General features: G+C 49.0%; 1 protein-coding gene across 1 annotated transcript in view; it reads left to right on the top strand.

Moving 5' to 3' along the window:
* The window catches only part of KISS1R (KISS1 receptor), a 739,185-nt gene that overhangs the window by 629,149 nt on the left and 83,051 nt on the right, over positions 1-26,985 (top strand). The window contains exon 4 of the mRNA XM_069647574.1: positions 3,660-3,898. Coding sequence (XP_069503675.1) covers positions 3,660-3,898 — 239 coding nt within the window. The remainder of the gene's footprint in view (positions 1-3,659; positions 3,899-26,985) is intronic.

The raw sequence follows: 26,985 nt of genomic DNA, 5'->3' as shown, positions 1-26,985 counted from the left end.
CGTCCCATTGCACTTCTCAACATAATAGGAAAAATCTTTGCAACCCTCCTTCTAGGCCACTTCCGCAATTGGCCCAAAATGTCACCAGCCAACGATCCATTCGAAATGGGCTTCCTAAAAAATGGCAGCACCACAGCCAACATCTTAATGCTAAGCCTCATAAAAGCTAAGGTCAAACAAGGCGCACCCCCAGTTTCTTTGGCTTTCGTAGACCTGTAACAGGCATTTGACAGAGTGGACAGGCAAATACTGTGGGCTAAATTGGAAAAATTGAAATGCCCAAAGGAAGGGATTGAGCCAGTGATGGCCCTCCACAAAAATACAAAGCTAAGAGTATGTCTTAATATCCAAGGTCGGCTATCTCAAGAAATACCCTCAGATTGCGGAGTGAAGCAGGGCTGTCCCTTAGCCCCGGCATTGTTCATCGGTTTTCTAGGGGACTTCAAAGAAGCCGAACTATCCATCAGAGCCTTCCCGCCAAAGCTGGGAAATGTCAACATTTCACACCTATTATACGCAGACAACCTGATTCTGTTAGATCAGACCCAGATAGGCCTCCAGTGCCAACTCACCAACTTGGCTTCATACATGGAACTAAACAACCTGAAAATAAACAAAACAAAAACAAAGATAATTATACTTGGAAAAACTTCCTTGAAAAAGAAGGCAAACAACAAGTGGTCTCTGGACAAAGTGAACATCGAGGTGGTACCTAAGTACAAATATCTAGGAGTGTTTATTGATTCAACTGCCAATGAAGCTACAATGCAATCAACACTGTGGGAAAAAGTGAAAGTCCTGGCAGCCCAAATGAAGACAATTGACAGAAAATACGGGAAATTCTCAGTGATACCAGTCATACAGTTCTACAAAGGAAAAGTAGTCCCTACTATTACCTACGGGATGGGTGCAGCCCTGAATATGCCAAATACAATCTGGCGGACATTAGAAGGATACCTTTGGAAATCTGTACTGGGACTTCCAAACTCGGTCTCAATGGACCTCATCGGGCGAGAGCTAGGTCTTCCATCTTTGGAAGCAACAGTAAACCTTAGCGCTGTGCAACTGTTCAGAAACACCTCATCACCCGATTCTCCGCCGATGTATAAGATCATTGCGAGAGAAATATCAAACCGCCACCTGAACACTTTAAATGTTTGGGTAGACAAATTAAGAGAGAAGCTGGTGGAGATCGCATGCACAGAAGAAGACTTGCAAGTAAATCCTGTAAGAGTAAAATCCAAAATGGTAGCCCAAGATTGACACTCTTGAGAAAGCACAGTCAAACAAACTTACAAAGCATCTCCCGCCAACCTTTAACAGATTGAAAGTACCACTGCCTTTCTGTATTACATTTCCGAACAAACAGCTAAGGAAAACCTACATGAGAGCACGCCTACATCTCCTTCCAACACGTGAAATCCAGGCTATCAGACTAAAAATGTCCATCAAAGAATGCAGATTATGCTGCCAGACCAACCAACCTGAAACAGTAAGACATCTCCTGCTGCACTGCTCGGAGCTAAGGGATGTAAGAGCCACCTACCTGAACAGCCTGTGCACAGACTTTGTGGGACACCAGGGAGAGGAAGAAGCCATATGGTGGAACAGGCTGATGTCAGGTGAAAAAACGAACTGGACAATAGCTACGGCAAACATTTTGGAAGGTGTTTTTCACAAGATCAATGCAAAAACTGATTAATTCTCCATTTGCCCAGTCAGAGAGCCGGCTAAATGATTTTTATTTGGACTGAAATAAATCCCCAAGGAGGGGGCCTGCACGTTCTTCTTCTTCCCCTTTCTAGTGTCTTTTCGTATTTGTACGTCCCCGGTTCCGGGTATCTTCCCTACTTCTTCTTCTCTTTTCCTTTCTCTTTCGTTATCTCTTAGCTCCTAAAGAACAACTTGCATTCTTGTAAAAATTGCTAATGTGCTTATATACAAGTAAATAAAAAAATAAAAAAAATAAAAGAAGGGCAGGAGGAGGCAGTACTGACTGGAGGAGGCAGTAGGAGTATGGAATAGGAGAAGTGATCATGAGTAGGCTTATTGTCAGGACAAAGTAGGAGCAGGGAGTAACTGCAGACAGTATTGACAAGGGGAAGCAGTAGGAGCAGGAAACAGGTAAACATGGTATGAACAGGCTGGACAGAGTGTTGTAGGGACATGGAATAGAAGCAGGAGTAGGCAAGAGAAGCAGGCAGCAGTTAAAGGATGAGGATGTGTAAGCAATATGAAGCAGTGTCAAGCTGTACAGGGTTCAACACTCCACATGCCTCTCCCCATGTGATTGTTAAGAACCCAGGAGCAGGTTGAGACCTATGGGATTGGGGGGAGAAAACAGTCTTGGTCTATGTCTAGCTGCACCAAAAAATGGAGAATTTTCACTCTTTTGTCAATACAAAATACACTTCAGAGGCTGCCTGACCTGTAACCGATATAGCTGATGATTTCAGAAATGCAAAGAATTCAATGGCCACTGTTGCATGACATGATTTTTCTCCCGATTAAGAAGGCAAATAGGGGGGCAGAGTAAATAAAAAATGGAGGTCATTTGTGGCAGCCATTTCTGAATTTGCTGTTGATCGTTGCCAAGCCTATCCAGCTTTTTCATCCCTACACTATTACATTTATATCTTGAATTGTTCATTTCTCACCATGCCCTTTCATCTGTCACTATCATTTGACTCATCATGGCCTGTGATCCCTTCACTTCTCCTTGTCTACTAACACTACACTTTGATTACTGCCCCTGGTCTTTGAATCCTGATTGTGACTTTTGCTCTCTGGCCATGCCCTTTTTTTCTTAATCAGCTCCTTAAGATAAATTCTGACCTTTGATCCCCACGACCCTTCCTTCTGATTCCTGATTTAATCCTTTGTTCTTTTACTCTTGTCTTTAATCTCTGTCTTTGAGTCCTGACCCTTCTCTTTGATAACTGGCTCCAATCTTTGATTGTATACATTGTCCTTTGGTCTGTTACCCTCATCTTTGGTTGCAGATCTTTCCCTTTGATCCCTGATCTTGGCCTTTAATCCTTAACAATGTTTGTTGATCAATGTCCTGCATTGTGAATGTGATTCTGCCCTTTGATACATTAATCTGCCATTTGTTTCCTTTCCCTGTCCCTTTGTCTCTCACCATGCCATTTGAATCACGGCCTTTAATAGCTAGCCCTGACCTTTGATCTCTCATGTTCACCTTGGATTCAATCCTTAGCCCTCACGATTGATCCCCTACTACTCTTCTAACCTGCATTTTGATGCTTAGCTCTCTCTAAGACAAAGGCCTGCTCCTGCTCCTCGATCTCTTGCCTTCTATTTGATCCCTGATCCTGCCCATTGATCACTTCACCTGTCCTTTGATCTTAGACTCTGTTATTTTATCTGGCTATGATTTATTACTCTGCACATGCCTCCCTGGTTCTCCATGTTTTTCCCAAACCTGTGAGGTGATATGAACAATCATGAATTCATAAATTCCCAATAAATTCCCCCATGAATCATATTCCCACTTCCTCCCTAATGGATGTTAATTTTTCTAATGAATGCCAGTAATTGTGAGAGTTAGAGCTACCCCTGACTTTCCTTTGGTTCACATTCTATGGCAGTCTCAGATGTTGGGAGAGTTAAGTAATATTCTTTCTTCTTCACCTTAGGGTCCTTCGTCGTCTCAATCCCTGTTCCGATATACAACCGTCTCACAGAAGGATACTGGTTTGGGCCCCAGACCTACTGCAGCGAGTCCTTCCCTTCCATCTACCACGAGAAGGCCTTCATCCTCTACAATTTCCTAGCCGTGTATCTACTCCCCCTGTTGACGATCTGTGTGTGCTACACTGCCATGGTTTACCAGATGGGACATCCAAGCGTGGAGCCAGTGGACAACAACTACCAGGTACCTTGTGGCTGAAGCAGATGAAAAGCAGACAGTTTCCGCTGTAAGAGCCTCATTCTGTTGCTTCCAGTAGAGCAAAGTTACAGGCAAAACAGATTTTTCTAGAAATGTTCCTGCACAGTGTAATCCATTTATTTATACAGGAACAATTTGACAATTTACATAGGGGTTAATAGTTCCACTCTTATATCTGAGGACTGTAGAGTGACCTTGAAATGGTCTAGGAATCACTCCACAACCGGATATGGTAACAGTTTTACACATTACTGTAGATATTCCTGAAGGCTCAAAATGAGACAGTTTGAGGGGGTAATTTGGAGAATGAGCGAGGGGGTATCAATGAGAGGAAAGGCTGTGAGGAGGAGGTGACCCCCAAGGATAAATGTTAGTGATGAGGCAAGAGGAAATTATTGAGAACTACCCTAGTAATGGCTCACCTCAGATATGTGGGCAAACAAAGTCTTCCCGTGGATATGGTTGGTGGAGAATGGTATGCAATGTTCTGAAAATTCTTAAAAGAGGGCAGCTACCCAGACAGGTAATTGTTGGAAATTTTGAATATAGAATGTGCAAGGATTTAGGATCAGAAAATAACATTATCAATGGAGTGCATTATGTTTTTAAAACTCGAATTTTGCAAGAATGTATTTTAACAAGGCATCACAGGTGTACTGATTGTTGAAAACGAGATATGTTTTTTTAAGTAGGGACTATAGTTTTATGGTAGCATGGCGGATTTTTGGGGAAGGATACAGAGGGGTGACCCTGTTTATTACTTACATTTCTGGCAGTTTTAAAGATACGTTAGATTTTTATTTTTGAATTGTACCATTTTATTCATTTCTATTTAATTTTGTAAGTGACAACACTTTCCAATTACTGCTTCGGAGTACTCAGATCATTGGTGGTAGAGGGTGGGGAGGAGAGTGGGAGTGATGTGGGGGCACAAGGGGCAATGGCAAAGGTTTTCAGAGATAGGCTTGCAGGCATTCTAATTAAATCGGAGCTGGGGAAGAGTGATTTTAACACCTACTGCAAGAGAAAGTTTAAAGAGAGTTTTGGATCTTGACAAAGTCTGCTTCAAGCAAAGGGGTAAAGGGAGTGAGTTCCTTATGGGAGAACCTTGAGCATGAAAAGCTCTCCCTGCAAAACTCTTATATGTTCCTGGTTTAGGAGAAAGGTTTTCGGTTGCCCGGCTGATAAGGCCTTAATGACTATTGCCGGTGGACTGGTGCGCTGCCATAGGGAACTAGTATGTTGACTGTATTTTTAAGTTGAACATGTCCCATTCTATAAGTATATCATTATGCAGAATTCAACATTTTCTCATCCATTCACCTGGGACATGATCACCAAGCACTCCCAATCCCTTCAGAGACAGACTTTTAATGAAGACGCAAATGCCATCAGCCCAGGTAGAGATGTAAAAATAAAGGAGACCTGAGGCATTTAGGTGATCGTAAGAGCATTATCCCACCGTCTAAGGAGCCAATGCCTCTCCAAGTCTAGTTGTAGAAGTCTGGGGGCTCCCCGTGAATTTAGGCAAGCCAAGAAATGAAAAGAGGGCTAGAAAAAGATGGAAGGAGTGAAAGCAGAGAAAGAGAGGACCATGAAAAGGTATTAGTATATTTGTTTGAATATATTTGTGCGAATGGTACATTTGACCGAATTTGGCCTGTACCATTCGACCGAATATATGCAAACAAATTGGCTAATACATACAGAACATGTGGAGCAGGGATTGCTGGGGTGTCCCCTGATCCCCATGTTCGGTGTGTATTGGCCTGGGGGGTACGGGGGTGTCCCCCGCTTGCTCGATATTGGAGGCAGGGGACAAAAAAAGAAAAGAAAAAGGGACCCTGCAGCGTCGGATCCGACCTGCGTTTGAGGAACGGATCGGACGCTGCTGCATAGTTGAAGAGGATTAGGCGGTGAGCGAGCAGGTAAGTAGGGAAGGGGGGTCGGGAGTGTGGGTGGTGGTGTTTGATCATATGAAAAGTGACTGCATGCGGGCTGTGTTTTATCGGACAGTTTGCCGCAGTGTCTTTTCATACGGTCAAACACCCCCAAACCGATGAAAAGGGAGACAGATTGCGATACAGAAGGCAATAGAGAGAGGGAAGGTGAAATGAGGGGAAAGGCGGGCATTGTTAAGGAATTGCGTTGAGGGTGAGACACAGACATTAGGGTAACTGGAATGAGCAGGACCTGGAAATCAGGTCAATGGGCCAGTAGCTGTATGCCACATGGGGTTTCATATATGGCTTTCACACCTCTTCCCTCGGGACACTAGGAGTACTAGTGTATTGCCATAGCTCTAGAGTGTGGATGCTCTGCTTTGCCAGAATATTTTAGAGCCAACTTGGAGCAGCAACCTGAGTACCTGTCCTGACTGCACCGCTGCACTGATTATCCCACATGCAGGAGGCTAGCTCACAAGTTGAGTACTCGCCTCTGACCTATGACATGCGGCCAGTCTGCATCTTGCAAGTTCGAAACCCAGTTTGGCTCACTCTGCCCTTCATTTTATGAGGTCTATACGATGTGAACCATTTAACTGGCTAATAATTAAAGCTATTATCACAATGCTTAGAAGGTACCAGAATCCAGCAATACCCACTAAAACCTGATATTGTAAATCGCCACAAATGATATCTACAGACATTCTTTGGGCAGCAGGTGTGGGCAGGTGGCTAATTTTATGGCTCCAGCACTTGATTCACTTTATTCTGAATCCCCATTTACCATAGTGCTCTATAAGGGACACCTCATGTTTGACATGTCCCCAGGGGTGGACAGGCCCATAGGAAACTCTAGAGATTTCCCGGTGGGCCTCTGCACCCTGGGCCTCTTTTGTGTGGTATTTTCCTATAGGAAAAAGGTTGGGCTTGCTGAAAATGTGTAATATGGGGCCACTTTGAAAATTATTTCCAGGGCTTCCCAGTCCACCCCTTCATAGTTTCAGTATGTGCTTCAGCAACCTCAAGCCTTTTTCATTCCTGACCTAAGTTTCAGAACTGTTGTCCAGGCCCTGGTCACCTGCTACCTAGACAGTGGCAACACCCTACTTGCAAGAGTATCAGACACTACCTTGATCCCTCTGAAAACCATCCATCACACTGCAGCACACCTCATCACAGAACTTGAGAAAATGTGACCACATCATCCCCATCCTCAAGGAGTTGTCCTGGCTCCCCATACAAGCATGCATCATGTTCGAGGCAGTCTGCATCACCTAAAAAGCAGACACAATCAGTTTCTACCTGGCCGAGAAGCTCACCATCTCCGGAGGCCAGTGCACCACCTGTAGCAACACCACCAGACTGGAAATAAAGAAATGCAAAAGAAAAAAATAGGAACAGGTCTCTTCCCGCTGTTACCACGACAAGGTATCAATGCAGATGAGACTGGTCGCATCCATCCTACAGTTAAAGAAGGAGCAGAAGACCTTACTCTTCAAAAAACATCTCACTAATCAGTGATCACTCGACTCAACCCTACTTCTTCCTCTCACTCCTTCCGCCTCTTCTACACCCATTACCCATTCCAGCTTCTTTGGTACCTCTGCATGCTACTTGTAAGCCCCTGGCTTAAGGCAAAATCAAGAGGGCACCGCGGAGTGCACTGCATTGCCCATTAAGCCGGCCCTGCAGTGTGCGCAGTTGGACTCAAGAAGCATTAGGCGTACACAGCGGGGGTAATCGGTCAAGCCGTGGTTTCGCAAACTGTCGCCTGGCTGGGCTCGGGCCAACAAGTCTTTCGCTTGGGTCTCAGATAGCTCTCCCCTTCCTCCTCGCTCCCTCAGCAGGGGCAGTGAGTCCTAAACACGAGCTCCTGAGCCTCTCCCTTGCGGGCTCTGTGCTGGACATTCGGGTGTGCAGCATGTCAACTAGGCATTGCGAGAACCCCTGGGCTCAAAGCCGTCCTGGGGTGTTATGATCTTCACTGCCTGCATTGTGTATTTCCCTTTTGGTGCCACTCTTTCCTCTCCTGTCAGGCGAGTTCAGCGTTCCTGTCCCAGGGTGTCCTACTGCCGCACCCCCTTGCTCGGCCACAGTTGCTGTTCCCGATTTGTGTCTGCGACATACGCACCTCAATGCTTCCTGCAGCACACAGTGCATTGTGGGTACAGCGGCCCAGCACTGACAAAAGAATACATAACACATGGCGCAAGGGCGCACCATACATCACATGCTGCACGAGGCACTAAACCTGGCAACTGCAAGATGCCACGCACGATGATGAACAGGGCAAATGGCGCAGAAAGGCCTTAGCAAGACACACAACGGATATTTGAAGTAAGTGGTACAGCAATCACAATTTGAGCATAAACTGTAACACATTTTGAATATGGATTTTTTTCTTCCACACCCAAGCCATTTAAGTAGAGACTAGTCCCAAGAGCTGTGTTGTGAATATATGAAATACATTTTAACATTTAACAAACTAGTTAAGTGTTTTAAAAAAAAAGAAAATTAAGGGAAAAACAGTTCCTTTCCTGAGAAGGAGTAATGCTATTGTATATTATTACTGGGCTAGACTCATGGGCAGAATTATAGGGCAGGATGGGGGGTTTTGTCCCCCCCAACTTTTGTGGCATGCCTTTTTGTCCCTCCCAACTTTTGGAGGGAGGGCATGCGGTGCTGCAATCATCAATTATGTAATTGGACAGTGCGAGCCCGGATGGGGTGCCCAGCAAGGCTTGCGCTGTCTCATTCCAAAATGCTGAGATGCCTGGCAGCTGCGATGAAACACATTCAGGGCCGGGATGCCCCGCATGGCTCAGTCCCTCCCCCTGGCTGGCCTGGCTCAAAGTCAGTAGCCAGGGTGCTGAACTGGGTGTTGCAGGGCCTGGCGCCTATGCTGCAGAGAATCGCTTTCTAGCTTTGTGTTCATACGACACACAGACAGGAAAAAGGAAGTTCATTCAGCTTGCTGGTTTTTGTCTGGAGGTGCGTGAGTGCGAAGAGGTTAGGTCGGTGTAACATGAGACGTGGCTCGGGCATGGCGCAAAGCTTGTGCCCGCGAAGTCGTAATAGCGGTCTAATAGCAGGCTCTTACCTACACGGACATGGTATTTGCTCCATGCCGGTAAGGACAGTTACTTACGTCCAACCTCGAAATTACCCCCCCAATGTGTTTTTCTTCCCTGCTCTTTAGTAGATAAGACCTGCAGTACTTCCCCTTCTGCTCCTGGGATAGTGGAGGGAACGTAAAATGTGACCCCCTCTGGGTATCTCAGTGGACATTCATTGTCGTGGTGCCATACCTGTGAATGTGCTAGTCTGGGTGCATGTACTCCAGAATTACTTGTGACATGGGGTGTGGAATGTGAGGTGGATGATACCTTCAATTAACGATATGCAATTCTGGCCTCCTTTATGTACACTACAAGTGCCTTGTGCAGGTACTCCAGACATGTTGCCCCAATATGTCACTCATTCACTGAATGGCATTTCCCACCTCCCAGAATCACTGCTGCGTTCCCCCGTCACCCTCATAAAACACACAAGCTCAGTCACCCACATGCCTCTATCCAGGAATCTTTCTTCCTTCTTCCCCTGCTCCCAAGTAACACGTGAAGGTCCATGTCTCCTTCACTCACTTCAAGAAACAGCATTTATATCCCTACTCCCATAATCTCTGTTCTTTCTCCCTTAAAAATATTTGCTCCTCCTCCAAATCGTCACCCGATATCACATGTCTCGTTCACCTACTTCAAGAGATGGACTTTGACTGATGTATCTCCCATCTTCCTGAATCTCTGCTACACTCTCCCACAAAAACATGCACGCGAGTCCTGCACAAGACCAGTGATCGAAGTGAGCGAAAAGAAGTAGTGGACCTATGTTCCCTACTGGTCTGCACCGCTCCCCACAAACCCCATCGCCATGCCCCCTCCCATGCACAATACAAACCCCAAAACACATGCGCCTGCAGTTTAAGGGTTAGTCCAGTGCAGGGCACTGAAAGGGAAAGTTTCAACTTCTTCCTAAACTTTTATTTTAAAACGAAACCGTTCTGGAACGGTTTCTTTTTAAAATGAAAGTATAAGAACAGTAAAACGTAATTAAAAGAAGTAGAGGAGCACCGCTCCCGCCCACTTCGACCTCTGCACAAGTCATCTGATGGTGCCTCGTTCACATAAAGAGTCAGATACTGAGTGGCGTACCTCCCGCCTCCTCCAATATCTGTTATTTTCTCATACTCTGCACTCAGGTATTCGCAGCTCCTCCTTTGTCATGTGCCTCATTTGCTCAATTCAATGAGTGGACACTGGCTGCTGTACCTCCTACCTCCCTGAATCTCAGCTACTGTTTCTCTCAAAAATGAATGAAGAGTGAGTCTCACACAAGCTGCCTCCAGGGATCTCTGCTACTCCTTACCCAAGTGTGAAGACCAAGCTGGGCACGGGTTGCTTTCTTGTGGAACGTGTGTCGATTACAGTCACTTAAAGCAACAGAATACCTGCTGTCTTCTCCTGCCTCCAACAATCATTGGCATTTTCTCCAAACTTCTACAGGTGTCACTTCGAATTTGAAAGTCATGTGTGCGTATCTAATGGTTACCCAAGCTCCTCTCACTCTCGGGCATTCCCACTCCTTGGTCTCACTAGACGCCATCTATGTTTTTCACCCACTTCAAATAGCTGAATGTATCAGACAGTGTAAACGAAATCTACCCTAAATGTAACTCTCTAAAATCCTGGTGTCTCCACCCTTATTCCTACTGAACTACTCTGTCTCCATACCATGTATTAACCCCTCCCCCATTTCCTAAGCCTACAACCACCTTCCTCTCCGAATTCTGCCTAATAGTGAAAGTAACCTCTAACTAGGTGTGCTCCTTTATTGCCTTCATTCAACTTCTTAAAAGGTTCATCAAAAGTTCAACCTTATCGAATCACTCAAAATTCGTATTACTTTAGAATTTAGAGAAGAAGTACATCCAGGCATTGTGGTAACAGTAACACACAGGAGGCACAGCCCCAAAATATCTGCACTTACAACATGCATTTGGTTTTATCTGCATATCGTCTGAGCAAAGACAGTGGCCTGCAGCAGGATGTTGGTATCAGTAAAATGACAGAAAAATCAACTCTCTTCAAAAGCTCCATAAAATGTCTGTCCAAAGAAGCATTCCATTCTTGGCAATTGTAACAGGTCGTAGACATATACAAATGTCAGAGGAGAAGTCTGGCAAATTCCCCAGCCTAACTTTGTGGACTGTCAGGAAGGTGGCTGAAAAAAGCAGGTACCACCCCAAGCTTCAGGATACTAGGTCTGGAGTAGATGTAAGGGAGATCCCCAGGCAGGGGAAACACAGAGGAAAAATACCCGCCCTTTTAGCCAAATATCTGTTAGAAGATCCTTAGGAGAGTAAATATAATGAACGGCTAGACCCAAACCCACAGGCACAGAAATAGGTAGCTTTCACTTTATGGGAGAGCATTTCAGGACACCAAGCAGAGGTAATAAGAGTCTTTGTACAATGTTTGCAAGTTTCCTGCTTGGAGAGGACTTTAAAAGAGAAAGAGGTTTTATCATACTAATCACAGGTTTTCTTCATTCTAATTCACATGCTGGGGGTACTGGGAACTCTAGCTTAGGGTAGGCAGTGCAGGCATCAACAAGGAAAGTTGCAGAAGGGAAATAAGATTCAAAATGGCCATTGGGCTTGATATAGCTTTAGTCTGGCCCCCTCTGTATCAAATGGGCTCAAGTGATCCTTGTTCTATTAGCCAATTAGATACAACTCATGCCAGAATCTCGTTGGTCCAAATCCTTCCCCAGAGTTCAATGCATGGAGAGTAGAGAGTACAGTATATAAACCCAGCAGCTCAGTCTGCCAAAGGAGTTGCTAGCAGTGGAGTGAGAGGGACTCGGGAGAAGGAGAGTGCTCAATGAGGAGCTAAAGAAATTACCCCTGGTGGAGAGAGAACCCAGAGGCCAAACCAAGGAAACAATGGAGGCTTGTTGAGAGTTGATTTAGAGAGTGGAGTGCAGAGACCACTGAGAGTTATGGATACAAGGGGGCAGGGGTTGCAAACAGTTTTGGAGATTGGGGTGCAGGTGTCACCCAGATATTTAGAGAATTCTGGGCAGGTGTCATACAGGTATTTACAGATAGTGTGTAAATGGATCTCTCTGGGATCTGGAGACTGGGGTTTCGCAGTCATGCTGAGATTTAGCAAGTGTGTCATCCAGAGGGTAAAAGGTTGGGATGTAGGGGTCACCCTGAGATTTGGAAGAGGGAGTGCAGTAGTCACCTTGGACTTTCAAGATGAGTTGCAGAAGTACCCCAACAGATTTGTGAGTGGGTACAGTTGTGCCAAAAGGAGTGAAGAATGTGAAAAGCATAGAGATTTCAAGATGAAACAGTTGTCCTCAAAGGTGTGAAAATGGTGATGGAGATTCAGATTTGGAGAGTGAAAACATTTGTGCCCAAGGGAGTGAAGAGGGTGATAGTGGGAGAGATTCGGTGAGCAGAACCCAAAGGGAGAAAAGGATATACTGTGAGATCAATAGCAGGTGTGAGACTAGCAAACAAGCCTATGAATGTTCTGGCAAACCCGATCCAGATCAATCCAAGGAAGACACAAAAGGTGGGAGGAGGTACGAGAAAGTGCAGCTACACCAAATGGGAGGAAGAGTATAACGGGAGTAGAGAGGGCCGAGGCCTTGGAAAAATAAAGAGAAGGAGTTTGAGAGAGGAAGCAGGGCATGCTTCTCATTATACCTTACTTTACCTCACCAGGAAAGCATCCAGCAGATGAGACCAGGCACCTCGGAGAACCAATGACTGGCTGCACTACAAGGATTGACATGGACAGCATTGTTGTGGCTAGTAATGGGGTACGGGACCCCAGTAAAACACAATTAGGGACTTGGGACTTCATTAGGAGTTTGATGTTAATGGTTAAAACGTGGCAGTAATTTGATTGCTGATTCTTTTACTGCACCGCCAAGTTACAAGCAACACAAAAACAGTGCTAACTCCTCTGACGCTAATTCCGTCGAAGAAATTAGCACTGGAGGAATTACCACTGAAAAATAGTGGCAATTCCTCCAGTGCTAATTCCTCCATAGAAATTAGCACCAGAAAACACAACACAACCCTCATTTCACAGTATTATAAATGAAAATACCACCAAGGTTCCACCAACAACTGGGAGTAATTGCTCCAAAAAATGAGTGAAGCAACCTCCACCTCAGAGGAGGAAGTAAATGCATCCAAGTGATTAAAATGTAGCCACAGCTAAATCCAGATGTACCCAAATGTGTATTTGAGGTCACAACTTTTTTTGTTTATAATATTTTTATGATTTCTTTCCGTTATCTGTTAACATAAACCATAACAATGAATCACCACAAGGGTATGTATTCTTTACAGAAAAATAGAAAAGCAACCGGCCCCACGCCGTACCTCTTTTACGTCAACCCCTAACCTGACAAATTATATAGCATGATAGGAAGTTGCTTGTTAAATCAAATATTTATTTCATATACAGTCTGAAAGACATTGAAACATAACACATTTCCTTTGTAAATCAGAATGAACAGTCATAAGTTAAAGTTCAACAAGCCCATCGCCCTAAACCGTGAGGGGCAAGTGAGGTTCTTATTTCATTTTTGCACATGCTTCAATACGTTTTCCCATATCTCATAAAATTCAAGCAGATGCCCTTTAACAGTGTACAACAGTTCTTCATGAATTAATACTTGCCACATTATCCTGTACCAATCAATTATGTCTGGTATCTGCCTGGATGTCCATAACTTCCCCAATACCAATCTCGATCTAAGAAGTCCCTTAGAAAGTATCTCACAAGGTTTATTTCAAAGTGGATAACCTTCTTTTGCTGGTACTCTCAATAGGCAAACCTCTGTTTTTATGTATATTATAGCCCCTTATTTTACTTTAAAATCTGTTCTAATAATCGATTTTACTTCGGGCAATGTCACCATAGAGGAACATACCTGTCCCTGTGCATCCTCTCCAACATCGTCTGTTTTTTCCTTTTTTATGGTGCTTTAAGGTTTCTGGGACCTAGTACCAACTAAATATCATTTTATAAAAATGTACTTTATATAGAGTGATGATTGATGCCAATGTCACCCTCTTCCAGATTTCCCCTTATATTTATCTTTTTCTGATTACACCTAAATCATCCTGCCAAGCCTTCTTATAACCATATGGTTCCATTGTTGCATTAATCCTAAATTCTTCATACATTTCAGTAATTAATCTGCTGCTTCTCTTATGTGAAATCATGAGCTCTTCAAATGTAGCAAGGGGTCTACAAATTCTACCCTTAATGCGTTGATGAAGGAGCCAATGTCTGATCTGTAGATATCTAAATCTCTCATTTTCACTCTGACCAAATGCCACCTTGAATCGATTGAACATCGCAATAGCGTTACCTTGAAACATCTGTGTGGCGTATTCACAACCCCGATCTGCCAGGCTTGGAAATCATTCTCATTATATGCTGGTGTAAACCAAGGGTTATTGTGGATTGGATGCAAAGGTCCTACGAGTGGTGGGAGTCCATCATTTTCTCTCAGCACACCCCATGCTAACAATGTGGTCTTTGTAGAGGGTAATTCGTAAGATGCCAGTGGTCAGTGTGGTCAGTTGCTCCTGCGCACCTATGAAATGTTTGTTTAATAGTCTGCCCACAATTTTTTCTTCCAGTTTCTTCCATTCCTTGTCTAATCGTCTACCTAGCCATTTTACTAACACCTTCTACTGAGCTACAGAAAAGTAACACTCTATATTCGGGCATGATAGTCCTCTGTGGGAATGTGGAAGAAATAAAATCTTGCATTTAATCCTAGGTCTCCTATCCTTCCAGACGAATGCCAACATTTTACTTGCCATCTTTTTGAGATGGTGTCTATGGACAAAGGTAGGCAGAGTCTGAAACAAATACAGAAGCCTCGGCAGTAGGTTAATTTTAACCCAGGCTTTTCTCCCAAGCTCGGCGACCTTCAGGTATTTTCAAGATTTGAGCACTTCCTTCAAAACTCTGAAAAGAGGGGGATAGTTAGCAGAGTATAGGTCAGTCAGCTTCCTTGTCAAGTGTGCACCTAGGTGTTGTTTACTGGTGAGTTCTATCTTCAGGGGTATTATCGATAATAGTTCATCAAATACCCAAAGGATTAATGTCAAATGCATTATTTTAGATTTGTCTAAATTAACCTTAAGACCCGTAGCACTAAAAAAAAATTTCAGGTATATTAATTAAAGCTGGGATTGATCCAGATGTGATGTTGACAGGGGCAATCAGCGACGAACAGAGGTGCCTTAAAGGATTTTCATCCATAATCGATTCCACTGATATCCCTCTCCTTACTGATCACCTGTGCCAGTAGCTCAACCTCCAAGGCAAAATGGAGGGGTGATAATGGACACCCCTGCTTTGTATCATGGTAAGAGAGAGGTCCTCCTTCAGAAATCCATTGATATTAGCTCTGGCTGTTAGGTTGATACATATAGCCATTATAGATTTAATACATTTTCATCCCAGCCCTTGCTTTTTCACGAACTTTAAACAGAAAGGGCTCTCCACCCTATCAAAGTTGTTTTCAGCATCAAGTGAGATTAGTGCTGCAGGTATTTACAATGTTGTGCTATATCTATAAGCATGACCATTTTACAAATGTTGTCTGTCACTCATCTACCTGATATAAGTACACTTTGGTCTTAGTCCCTCGGGTTTATTTGTTAGTATGCAGGTGTACATTGTTCCATCCACTTTTAATAAGGCACTCAGTCTGTAGGAACTACACAGAAGGGGATCCTTGTTTGGCTTAGGGAGTACATTTGATTTTTATAAAGATCTCACTGGAGTTATTTGCTGGCTCATGAAGATTTTTAAGAACATGGGAATAAATCAGTCTTTTTTCTGCTATATGATGTTATTAACATTTTTTAACTTACATAATATGTACTTATTGAACAAGAAAATACTAGATAATTGTATCAAATATTAACAGAATATCAAAAAGTATCAAATAAGTGTTAATTATGAACACTAAATAGTATATCTTTGTTGGATTCATAAGATAAAATAATGATAGACGGCATGGAGAGTCAGAGAGGGTGGGAAGGATAACTCGTAGCTGCAAAAAATATGTCAAAAAGCTCATATTCGCAGGGGAATGGAGAAAGTTCATAAAAAATGTAAATTTCTCATTATATTTCTACATATCATGAATTGATTTCACATAACACTTTTCAATTCTATGAATATAGAATATATAATTTCACCAGGACAAGTAACACAATTTATCAAGGCATTTCCAATATTATGTGATTAAATAGAAAGCAATCGCAATAAAAATGTAAAACAATTTGAGAGAGATCATCTCAGCAATATCAGAATTACTCAGTGGGCCAACGATTAAATTGTATAGAGCGAGATGTGTGTTACAATTGAAGATTGTATGCATAATTAACCAAATATTTTCCTGAAATGCATGAACAATTGAACAATTAAGAGGGTAATTCATAGAATCTCGCAGAAAAGTGTCGCAAGCGGCTGGCGCAGAGTGTCCGCGTGCGATTTCCGCGCACAGCGTATTCATGGATTTTAGGCTTCCAAACCAGCCGTGGCGCAGAGAATCGCAGCGACCCTGCAGCAGCGCCAGTAACGCCCCCAAGAACGCCCTCGCGCAAGGAAAAGCCATCAAAATCGCTAAGTCATCGCAAAGGGCTGCGCTAACCCTGGACCAGTTCACCGGGCTGGCAGACAGCAAACACCAAGCGGGGAACGTGTATTGCAGGGGTGTGTGGGAAGTACCACACACGACTGGCCCCGTGCGAGCAGGGTACGTGTATTACATGGGTGCGCGTGAAGTTCCACACGCGATTCCATCAGGGTACGTGTATTCCAGGGGTGCGCGGGAAGTTCCACACGCGATTGTCCCAGTGCGAGCAGGGTACGTGTATTTCAGGGTGCGCGGGAAGTTCCACACGCGATAGTCCCAGTGCGAGCAGGGTACGTGTATTTCAGGGGTGCGTGGGAAGTTCCACACGCGATTGTCCCAGTGCGAGCAGGGTACGTGTATTTCAGGGGTGCGCGGGAAGTTGCACACGCGATTTCAGCAGGGAATGTGTATTTCAGGGGTTCTGGGGAGAATTGGCCGTGTGGGTCCTCCCAGGTGTACGCTCCACAACCTCCACGGCCCCTGCAGGCAGCCCACACCACGGGGGACTACCCTGCACCCCTGCTCATGTCCCGCAGGCAGCCCATCCACCATGGGCATGCCCACCAGCCAACCCACATGTCACCTTGCACTACTGATCAACAATGCATGTCTCCCACCACCCCCACACCCCAGCAGTGCAGGGGCAGCCTCCACCAGGCCCCCACTCATGTCTCCCACCACCCCCACCCCCCAGCAGTGCAGGGGCAGCTTCCACCAGGCCCCCACTCATGTCTCCCACCACCCCCACCCCCCAGCCACCATGGCCACCCTCCACCAGGCCCCCACTCATGTCCCCCTGCACCCCCACCCCCCAGCATCCAGGGTCACCCTCCACCAGGCCCCCACTCATGTCTCCCACCACCCCCACCCCCCAGCAGTGCAGGGGCAGCCTCCACCAGGCCCCCACTCATGTCTCCCACCACCCCCACCCCCCTGCCACCATGGCCAACCCCCACCAGGCCCCCACTCATGTCTCCCACCACCCCCACCCCCCAGCAGTGCAGGGGCAGCTTCCACCAGGCCCCCACTCATGTCTCCCACCACCCCCACCCCCCAGCAGTGCAGGGGCAGCCTCCACCAGGCCCCCACTCATGTCTCCCACCACCCCAACCCCCAGCAGTGCAGGGGCAGCTTCCACCAGGCCCCCACTCATGTCTCCCACCACCCCCCACCCCCCAGGCACCATGGCCACCCTCCACCAGGCCCCCACTCATGTCTCCCACCACCCCCACCCCCCAGCATCCAGGGTCACCCTCCACCAGGCCCCCACTCATGTCTCCCACCACCCACACCCCCCAGCCACCAGGGGCAGCCTCCACCAGGCCCCCACTCATGTCCCCCTGCACCCCCACCCCCCAGCCACCAGGGGCAGCCTCCACCAGGCCCCCACTCATGTCCCCCTGAACCCCCACCCCCCAGCATCCAGGGTCACCCTCCACCAGGCCCCCACTCATGTCCCCCTGCACCCCCACCCCCCAGCCACCAGGGGCAGCCTCCACCAGGCCCCCACTCATGTCTCCCACCACCCCCACCCCCCAGCCCCCAGGGGCAGCCTCCACCAGGCCCCCACTCATGTCCCCCTGCACCCCCACCCCCCAGCCACCAGGGGCAGCCTCCACCAGGCCCCCACTCATGTCCCCCTGCACCCCCACCCCCCAGCATCCAGGCTCACCCTCCACCAGGCCCCCACTCATGTCTCCCACCACCCCCACCCCCCAGCAGTGCAGGGGCAGCCTCCACCAGGCCCCCACTCATGTCTCCCACCACCCCCACCCCCCAGCAGTGCAGGGGCAGCCTCCAGCAGCCCCCCACTCATGTCTCCCACCACCCCCACCCCCCTGCCACCATGGCCACCCTCCACCAGGCCCCCACTCATGTCCCCCTGCACCCCCACCCCCCAGCATCCAGGGTCACCCTCCACCAGGCCCCCACTCATGTCTCCCACCACCCCCACCCCCCAGCCACCAGGGGCAGCCTCCAGCAGGCCCCCACTCATGTCTCCCACCACCCCCACCCCCCAGCCACCAGGGGCAGCCTCCACCAGGCCCCCACTCATGTCTCCCACCACCCCCACCCCCCAGCAGTGCAGGGGCAGCCCCCACCAGGTCCTCACAATCCCCAATCATGTGCGTAATGGTCAGCCTCCACAGCCAAAAAGCCCTACCAAGTAACCCATTCACCCACATGGAAATGGAAATCACATGTTACACCCCCAATGTTCATGAAGCTAATGAACCCATGTCTGTCACACACAATGGTTGCAATTGAATGGGAAAACACCCAACATGACATGCATGAAACCAATGAGATGAAACCACACAATGAAGTATGGAAACAAAATTGTATTGAAAAAAATAAAGAATGCTAAAGAAAGAAAACAAATTACAATGTGAATGAGAAAAAAGAAAAGATGCATGTCCGTATGAAAACACAAAACGGCAAATCAGAATCCCAAAAAATGTTGTCCAAAGTCAAATGTAAAAAAATCTCCATGCAAGGAATAACTATGTAAAAAAATACCAAGGGTCCATGAGCCCAACTGAACAAAGGAAACCTACTAAAAAACCTACCTAAAAATCAACTATATACAAAAAGTGGAGCAGTGTCCGTCGACTCCAAATCATAATAAGAAAGAAAGGAAACCTAAAACTAAAGAACTATATACAAAGGCGGCGGGAAAGTCCAGCGGCTCACTCCGTGGTGTCCCGGGCCAGGGCATCATCGAACTCCTGTTCGATGTCCCAGAGGCGGTCCAGTTCCATGGCCCCGAGGGTCCGCAGGGACGACGCCGTGTCCTCCTCCAACCCCCTGCGGACTGCCTCGAGGCACTCGGCCCGCCTCAGGGCCCTCCGCATGGAGTTCTCCGCCCTGACCATTGTGAGCCGCGCCTCTTCCGCCCGCCGCCGCTCCGCACCTATGGCGTGGCCCAACCGCTGCCACACGGAAGACACTCTCTGTCCTGGGTCCCCCTGCCCTCCGGCCGATGCCTGCCCCTCCGAGGTCGAAAGCCCCGAGCCTTCATGTCTCCCACCATGTTGCTGCTGCTGCTGCACTGCCTCTGCCCATGCACTGCCTCCTGCTGCCTGCACATCCTCCGCCGGCTGGGGTGCAGTTGTTGATGTGGCCACCCCTGCTGGACCTCCGACTCCCGACTGTGGCAGGGATGCCTCCTCCACCCGCCTGGCCGCACCGTCAGAGGCAGCTCCACAGGGCACCCAGGTGACTGATGGGTGGGAAGATGGCACAGAGGACGACTGGCGTGTAGGGGGTCCAGTTGAGGAGGGGGTCGGTGCAAGCCCCATCAGACAGCGGAATCCGGCCTGGGTGACCTGTCCCAGCAGGCTGACGTGGTCAACGAGCCATTCGAGATGACGTGCAGTCTCTCCATGAAAAGACTGCAGGTCACCTCGCATGGCCCGTTGACGCAACGCCACACCAGCCAGGACAGGCTCAACCTGGACCTGGATGGCCACGTCCGCAGGCAGAGGAAGGCCAATTGACGTCAGCTCATCCCCTGCCTGAAAACGGGTCTGGACGTAGACATCCCTGCTGGTGCAAGATGATGCAGGGACAGGATCGGGGACAGGATTGCACACAGGCACCTCCGCGGCGGCCTGCGCGGCGGCCTGTGCTGCCTCCTGTCCCTGGTCCTGCACTGCACCACTAGCACCAGTGGGATCCCCACCTCCAGACCCCGTCTCTGGTGCTTGCACGGCCTCCTCCTCCACCAAACCCCCCACCAACCTGGATGACTCTGTGCCATCTTCCCCTGTTGGGCCCTGTGGGGTCCCAGCTGTCCCTTCTGCTGCCGAGGAGTCCAACTGCAACCTCCGCCTCTTGGACCCCCCCCCGGCAGCTGCGGCCTGGGACGCGGCACCGGACTCCTCACTCCCCGACGAGATGACAACACGGGAGGGGAGCCGGGCCTTGCGTCTCCGGCTGGCGGTCGGATCCCCGCCGCTGTGCTCCACAGCACCTTCTCCGCCCTCTTCATCAGTTGACGCTGCAGACAGGGAGAAACAAAACACAGGCATCAGGGCACTGTACAATGGACACATACACACATGACAGTTGCACATGAGTGGCATAGGCAAACCTCAGACATGGCATCACAATCCCCAACACACATGTCATTGCAACTCGCACACATGAGCCATACCACAGCCATATCGCAACAACCACCACCATCCCTACACATACAACAGCATCAGCAGCCAAAGGGGAGCCAGACATCACATGCAACACAGGAAGTGCACCACACATGTACACACACCACCACACTTGCATGCATGTCTACACCTCTGCCAAGTGTCGCACTGTTCAGACGGGCATCCATGTCACATCTGCCAATCCGGCTTCCACATACCGCTGTCACATGCATCCATGTTGCATCACTGTTGCACCCTTGTCAAATACACACACATGCACATGTACACAGTGCTCATGCTTGCAGCCGAAAAAACATACATGCCCGACATCACGGACATGTCTACTTACATACACATTCATCCAAACATGTGTGCACGCACAACTGCATTTGCCATGCAAGCCCACACACACAAGCACCATCCATGTCTCACACATTACAGCCCTCGCATGTGTCAGCCCCACGGCCCTGTACACCCCCACCCATACTCGACCCCATACAAACAGATGTGCAACCTGCACAATACCGAATAATCACCACACGCACTGCTCACAATCAGGATGCATGTACACTCACCGCTCGACTCCAGACGGGTCTGCTTCTCTAGGACCTGGACGTGGAGCGCTGGGGATATGCGTTCCAGGACCCCATCTGTTCTTCCGACAAGTGGCCCCGGCGCCCCTTGGCATCCGCTGCCTTCAAGAGGCGCCGGGCCTTGTTCAGGGTCCTGGACCTGAAGTCCTCCCAGCGCTTCCTGACATGTTGTAAGTCCCGGACTGCCACCCCCTTCGCGTTGATGGCAGTCACGATGTCAGTCCAGATCCGAGTCTGTCCTTCCTTGTCGGCGCGGGAACTTCCGAAGAGGGCATCATACTGCCCCAGGACTTGCTCCACCAGGACACCAACTTCGGTGGCACTGAAGCTGGTGCCCCTCTGCCTCTCTGGCCGGGGGTTGTCAGTGGTCACAGATGGTGTTTGCCCCGACATGACAACCCCAGAGGCAGGAGTGGGTGGGCAACTGGGTCCTGGGGCTGGGCTGTGGAGCGATGGAATTCCAGTCGGGAGTCTTCGGTTCCAGCAGGGGTGGTCACAGCAACAGCACCCCTGGCTGATGTGCAGGCAGCAAATGGCAGTGCACGTGGGCAGCAGGCAGTCAGGCAGCAGCAGATGGCAGGTGGGAGCGTGCTCGGGGCTCTGGGGGGCAGTAGTTCGGCCTTCTGGGCAGGAGCGTGGTCTTCCGTGTGCTTACGCGTGGCCAGCTTGGTACGGAGTGATTTGGCACGTGAAAATCCTGCACGTCAGCGTGAAAATCGAGGAAAGGCCCTTAGCGCGTAAGCGCGTCAGCACGCATACGCGAATCTATTGGACCAAAGGCCCTCAGCGCGTGAGCGCGTCTGTGACGTGACCCGCACGGGTGTTTCCCACACAGCACGTGATGACAGAGCACACGTGGAAAGACTGCACGTCAGAGTGTCATCGCGTGTGATTGGTGGAAATGGCCCTACACGCAGAAGTGACAAAGCGTGTAATTGGTGGAAATGGCGCTAGCGCGTACACGCCGCGTAAGTGACGCTGGACGTGTGGGCCTGTATAAAAGGTACGCGTAGAATACCACTTCCTTGTACGTGCTTTTCGTGGAGAGCGAGTGGGTGAATTCTGTACTTCTTGTCGTTTCACACGCGATTTACTTCACGGCGTTTCAAGTTCGTATTCCCTGTTACCTCTGACAGCTTTTTCTCTTTTTTCTCTTTTACTGGTTTACCTGGGCCCGTTCCCTCAAACAGTGTTCCCTTCTACTGTTGTCCTGTCTCCTCAGACAGCGTACAAATCTTCTTTTGGCGGGGGTGTTGCCAACCAAACGCGCTCCTTTTTCACACTCTTTTTCCTGGCAGACGGTGAGTCACGCACGTATATCTAACATCTGTGCTTGCCCCGTGTATAGCCTACCCCTTCAGAGGTCATTCTAGGCTGCGTGTGACACGCATACGTTCATTCTTGTGTTACTGGGTGCCACAGCGTAGTGCAGGTTTTTCTTTCTGCAGACGTGGTCTAGGAGGGGTTGCGTGCACGTCATCTCCCTTTTTTGGGGCTCCTGTGCGTAGCGTGACCCGTCATCTTTCCCCAGGGGTTACAATCAGCCTTGCAAGAGCACTAGGGTACAATTACCATCTGGTACCCAACCCCTTTGACCCCCAATTGCCCAGGACAATATTTTACAGCCACTCCCATACGCACATTAACATCAGTGCCATGGCTGGGAGGCGAGGATTACGTAAGGGTGGCAAAGGTGGAAGAGCCACAAGTGGTGGCCGTGGTGGATCCGGTAGGGGACGTGGTCGTTACTTGCAGGGTGAGCCTGTCCCCCCATGTGTGAAGGACCAGTCAAGGGCACCCATAATCCCCCCCCCTCCCGTTGAGGCTGATGTGGCTGACACCATCCATGCTCAGCCCTTGTTGGACCAGCCCATTGTGGCACCAGACCAGGATGACTCCATGGCTGACTTCCAGGTCAGCAGGCCTATGACACGTGCGCTGGTGCACGTTGATGTCACCATGCCACGTGCATCTGGGTCAGCAAGGTCATCTGCTGCACCAAGTAGGCAGGGTGGAGAGGCTGCAGGGGCAGCTGCGGCTCCATCCACCCCAGCCCTCACACACCCAGCCCGGACAGTGTCGGTCCTAGTCCATGCTGCTGACATTCCCCCTGACACCATCATACTAGAGCCAATGCCTGCACCAACTCCCATGCTGAGTGTACAACTCCAAACTCCTGATACAGATCCCACCTGGGCTCCTACCCCTAGTGTCCAGAGCGGCGCAGGACACTCAGGATCACCACCACCTTCCAAGTGGAAGAGGAAGAGTGCTCATCCGGCACAGGCTGATGCCCCAGACACGGCTACACAGTCCGGCCCGTCCAGGAAGCCCAGCTTCACGGATGACGAACTGAATGCACTTGTCGAGTATGTGTCCGCACATGACAACGAGATGGTCATTGTTGCAGGATCCAAGACCACACCTGCACAACGCCAGGCACACTGGCAGACCGTTGCGGACACCGTAAGTGCCCTTGGAATCGTGAGGCGCACAGCCAATGATTGCTATAAGCGCTGGAATGACCTAAAGTGCAGGGCAAAGAATAAGCTGGCCTCAAGTCATGCCGCAACTCTAGTGACTGGGGGTGGGTCTCCAGTAGTAGACACGGAACTCACTCCACATGAGTCAGTCGCTGGGACCTACGTCACGGAGGAACAGATCCAAGGCGTGGGAGATTTGGCTGATTACGAGGCATTGTCCGGTGAGTGCACATGCATGTGTGTGTCATCCATGTGCATGGTGTGTGTGAGGGCTTCTGTATGTGTGCCCAGTGAGAGTGTGTGCACCTGAGTCGTATGGGTCAGCCATGTGCTTCATGCAATACATCCTGTGCAGCTGCATTTGGCCATAGCAGTATCCCTTCTGCCAACAGTAGACATCTAGCCCAACTGCACGCCAGTTGCCCTTGAAGTGTCACCTTGCCACAACATAGTTGCTTGATTTTTCACTGTTCATTTAGTCAGATTGTTTGCATTCCACCACTTTTACTAGGCATGTCGCAGTCCTCTAGTCACATGTCTGACATGGCTATGGTAAAGTGGAGTGACTTTGTTACCTGGATATCATTTGTTCAAACATGTCCCTGTGCAATTGGACCATTTCGGACTGGCAGCTCCAGGTGAAGAATCTGACCTGTTTGAATTAGGAAAGCTATTACATGCGGGAACTGGACTGAATGAATGGGTGCTGCCCTCCTCTACATCTTCACTCAATAGCAATGGTACATGCCACCTGTGTGATGGCATGTGTGTTTCACCTGGCAATCACAGGCCAATGTGTGATGCCACTGCCAGGCAGCATGCAGAAAATGTGTTCATCTTCCATCTTGGTGTCATCAGTGTGTGCCATTTGCCTGCCCTTCATACGCAGTGAGGGTGCATGCATGGGAGGGTTTTAGTCATGTGGGACATGTGTCAAACAAGTACTGGTTCTCTTGCTTCTCAGCCCTCATTGTGTGCCATGGTGCTAATGCCTGTTTCCATTTCTTTGTTTTCATGTCTTTGCAGGGGAAGACGCACCTGATACTGCTGGGGTTGTGGAGATGGTGCAGACCCAGGAGGGGTCCGAGGGCCGACCAACCACCAGTGAGGGACGTGGTGTGGTGGTGGGTGAGAACCCACAAGTGCTGCAGGTCGTGCTCTCAAGGGGTGTCTCTGGCTGCACCTCCCCCGAGCTGTACTCAGGTGTTGATTCGGATGAGACCTACGTGCCGTCGCAGGTGAGTGTTCCAGGGAGGGATTCTGTTCTGTCCCACCCACCTGCACCAGGGTCAGAACCCTCAATGGGGATGTCAGTGTTGGCAGCTACGCCTTTGGTGGTTACGGATGCAGGGTCACACTCCGCGACATCTGATCCTGTTCCTGGGCCAGCAGATCAGAGGGGGAATGCAGTCCTGCAGCCTCAGGCAGTGCCGGCACAGCAAGGCGCAGTTCGCCTTGCCCCAGACAGGTGTGGTGCCCGCCGACGTGGTGGCCGTACGCCACCTGGCAATACCGTATGAGAGCAATCCATTTACGGTATGGCAACCCAACAGGCAGCATCATCCGAGATGATGGCTCAGGCCATGGATAGGGTGGCCACTTCCATTGTCCCCCCTGAAAGGCTGATGGAGCGACTAGAGCAGGCAACCGACTCCATCTGCCAGTCACACAGGGAGGACATGTTGGGGTCCAACAGGGACAGGCGGGCGGCACTGGCGACTCTGCAGGAGGCCATCTCCATTGAGTCCCAGGGCCACAGGGAAGCCCTGAGGCAGGAGTTCCTTCACCTCAGGACGACTCTTGTTGAGCTTGAGGCTTCAACACACCAAAGGACAGAACAGCAGCTGGAGCGTCTCACCCGTTTGCTCTCAGCTGAGATGCAGGCAACGAGGGCGGAGGTCCGGGCATCCCGTGAGTTGTTGCATGGGGACCTCCGCACACTCATCCTCCAGAGCCAGACCTACCACACCCGCATGCTTGCAACCATGGAGGAGCAGACTAGGGCCTTGCGTGGGCTGCCTCCCATAGTGCAACCACCTCCGGATGCAGGTGCACAGGGTGATAATAGCGACAGCAGTGATACTCCCACAATAGGGTAGCCGTGTGGGCCATGAGCCCATGGAGGTGTTTTATTTTCCCAGGATCCACGCAGGTGGGTTCTGGTGTGCATCCTGTCCTCGGACCTCCTGGGTGGCCTCCCCAACCCCCCCGGGCCCATCAATGGCCATTTTTGATTTTTTTTTATTTTTATTTTTATTTTTATTTTTTTTATTCCCAATTTTTTTGGGACGATTTGTTGGCTTCCGTGGTTCCTGTGTTTGCATACGCTGCATTGTGGCTGGGCACATGCAGGCTTGTAATGTATTTGGTTCAGATGCTTGGGTTTGAGTCACACACACCCCTCCTGCTTCCCGTTTCCATGGGCTTGCAAAGGGTGTGCCCAAGTGACAGTGAATTATACAGTGACGTTGGACTCCCATGAGCTGTGTGGGCAGTCTGTAGTCAATACTGTGTATACATTCCTAGTGCATATTGCTGTTGTGTTGTACACTGCATGTTGCATTGATGTGTAACTCATCTTCTGTGGTTACCTCCCAATTTACAGGTCCCTTCCTCATGTCTACACAAAGACCTCTAGTCTGGAGATGGGGTACATGTTGGCAGCAGTGCACCTACAACTCTACATGGCGCCAACACTGCACAGTTGGTAGTGGTGGGAGTGCAGGCATTTCCAGGTGGTGAGACTACTTCTTATATCTAACATTTGTGATGTCATCTTAATGGTAGAACGTGCTCAAGTTTGTTGTTGGTCCGGCATTACTGTGAGCATTTCAGGTGTTGCAAGTTTCTAATAGGGACACTGTACATTGTGACACTAGTGTCATGTTGTGGGGATTACTTTGTTTACCTGCAAATAGCATGACATGGCACGGTGTGTCGTGTGGCGGTGCTGGGGTTGGGTTGGCTGACATGGCACTGTCCTCTTGTTGCATTTTGCAAGTGGGTATTCATTTTAGCTGCTTGAATGTGTAACTTCACAAAACTGCATTGGTGGTGTCTGTGTGGGTAGGGATGCACTCATTGTGACACTTCCAGGTGAACAATCTCAGGCTGATATGGTTTTGACGGTTCTTTCTTCAGACATTC

This window comes from Ambystoma mexicanum, chromosome 1p (genome assembly GCF_040938575.1).
Source record: "Ambystoma mexicanum isolate Mex_15411 chromosome 1p, UKY_AmexF1_1, whole genome shotgun sequence".
Classification (NCBI taxonomy): Eukaryota; Metazoa; Chordata; class Amphibia; order Caudata; family Ambystomatidae; genus Ambystoma; species Ambystoma mexicanum.
Note: the sequence above shows the minus strand (reverse complement) of the source record. Positions and strands in the feature narration are given on the sequence as shown.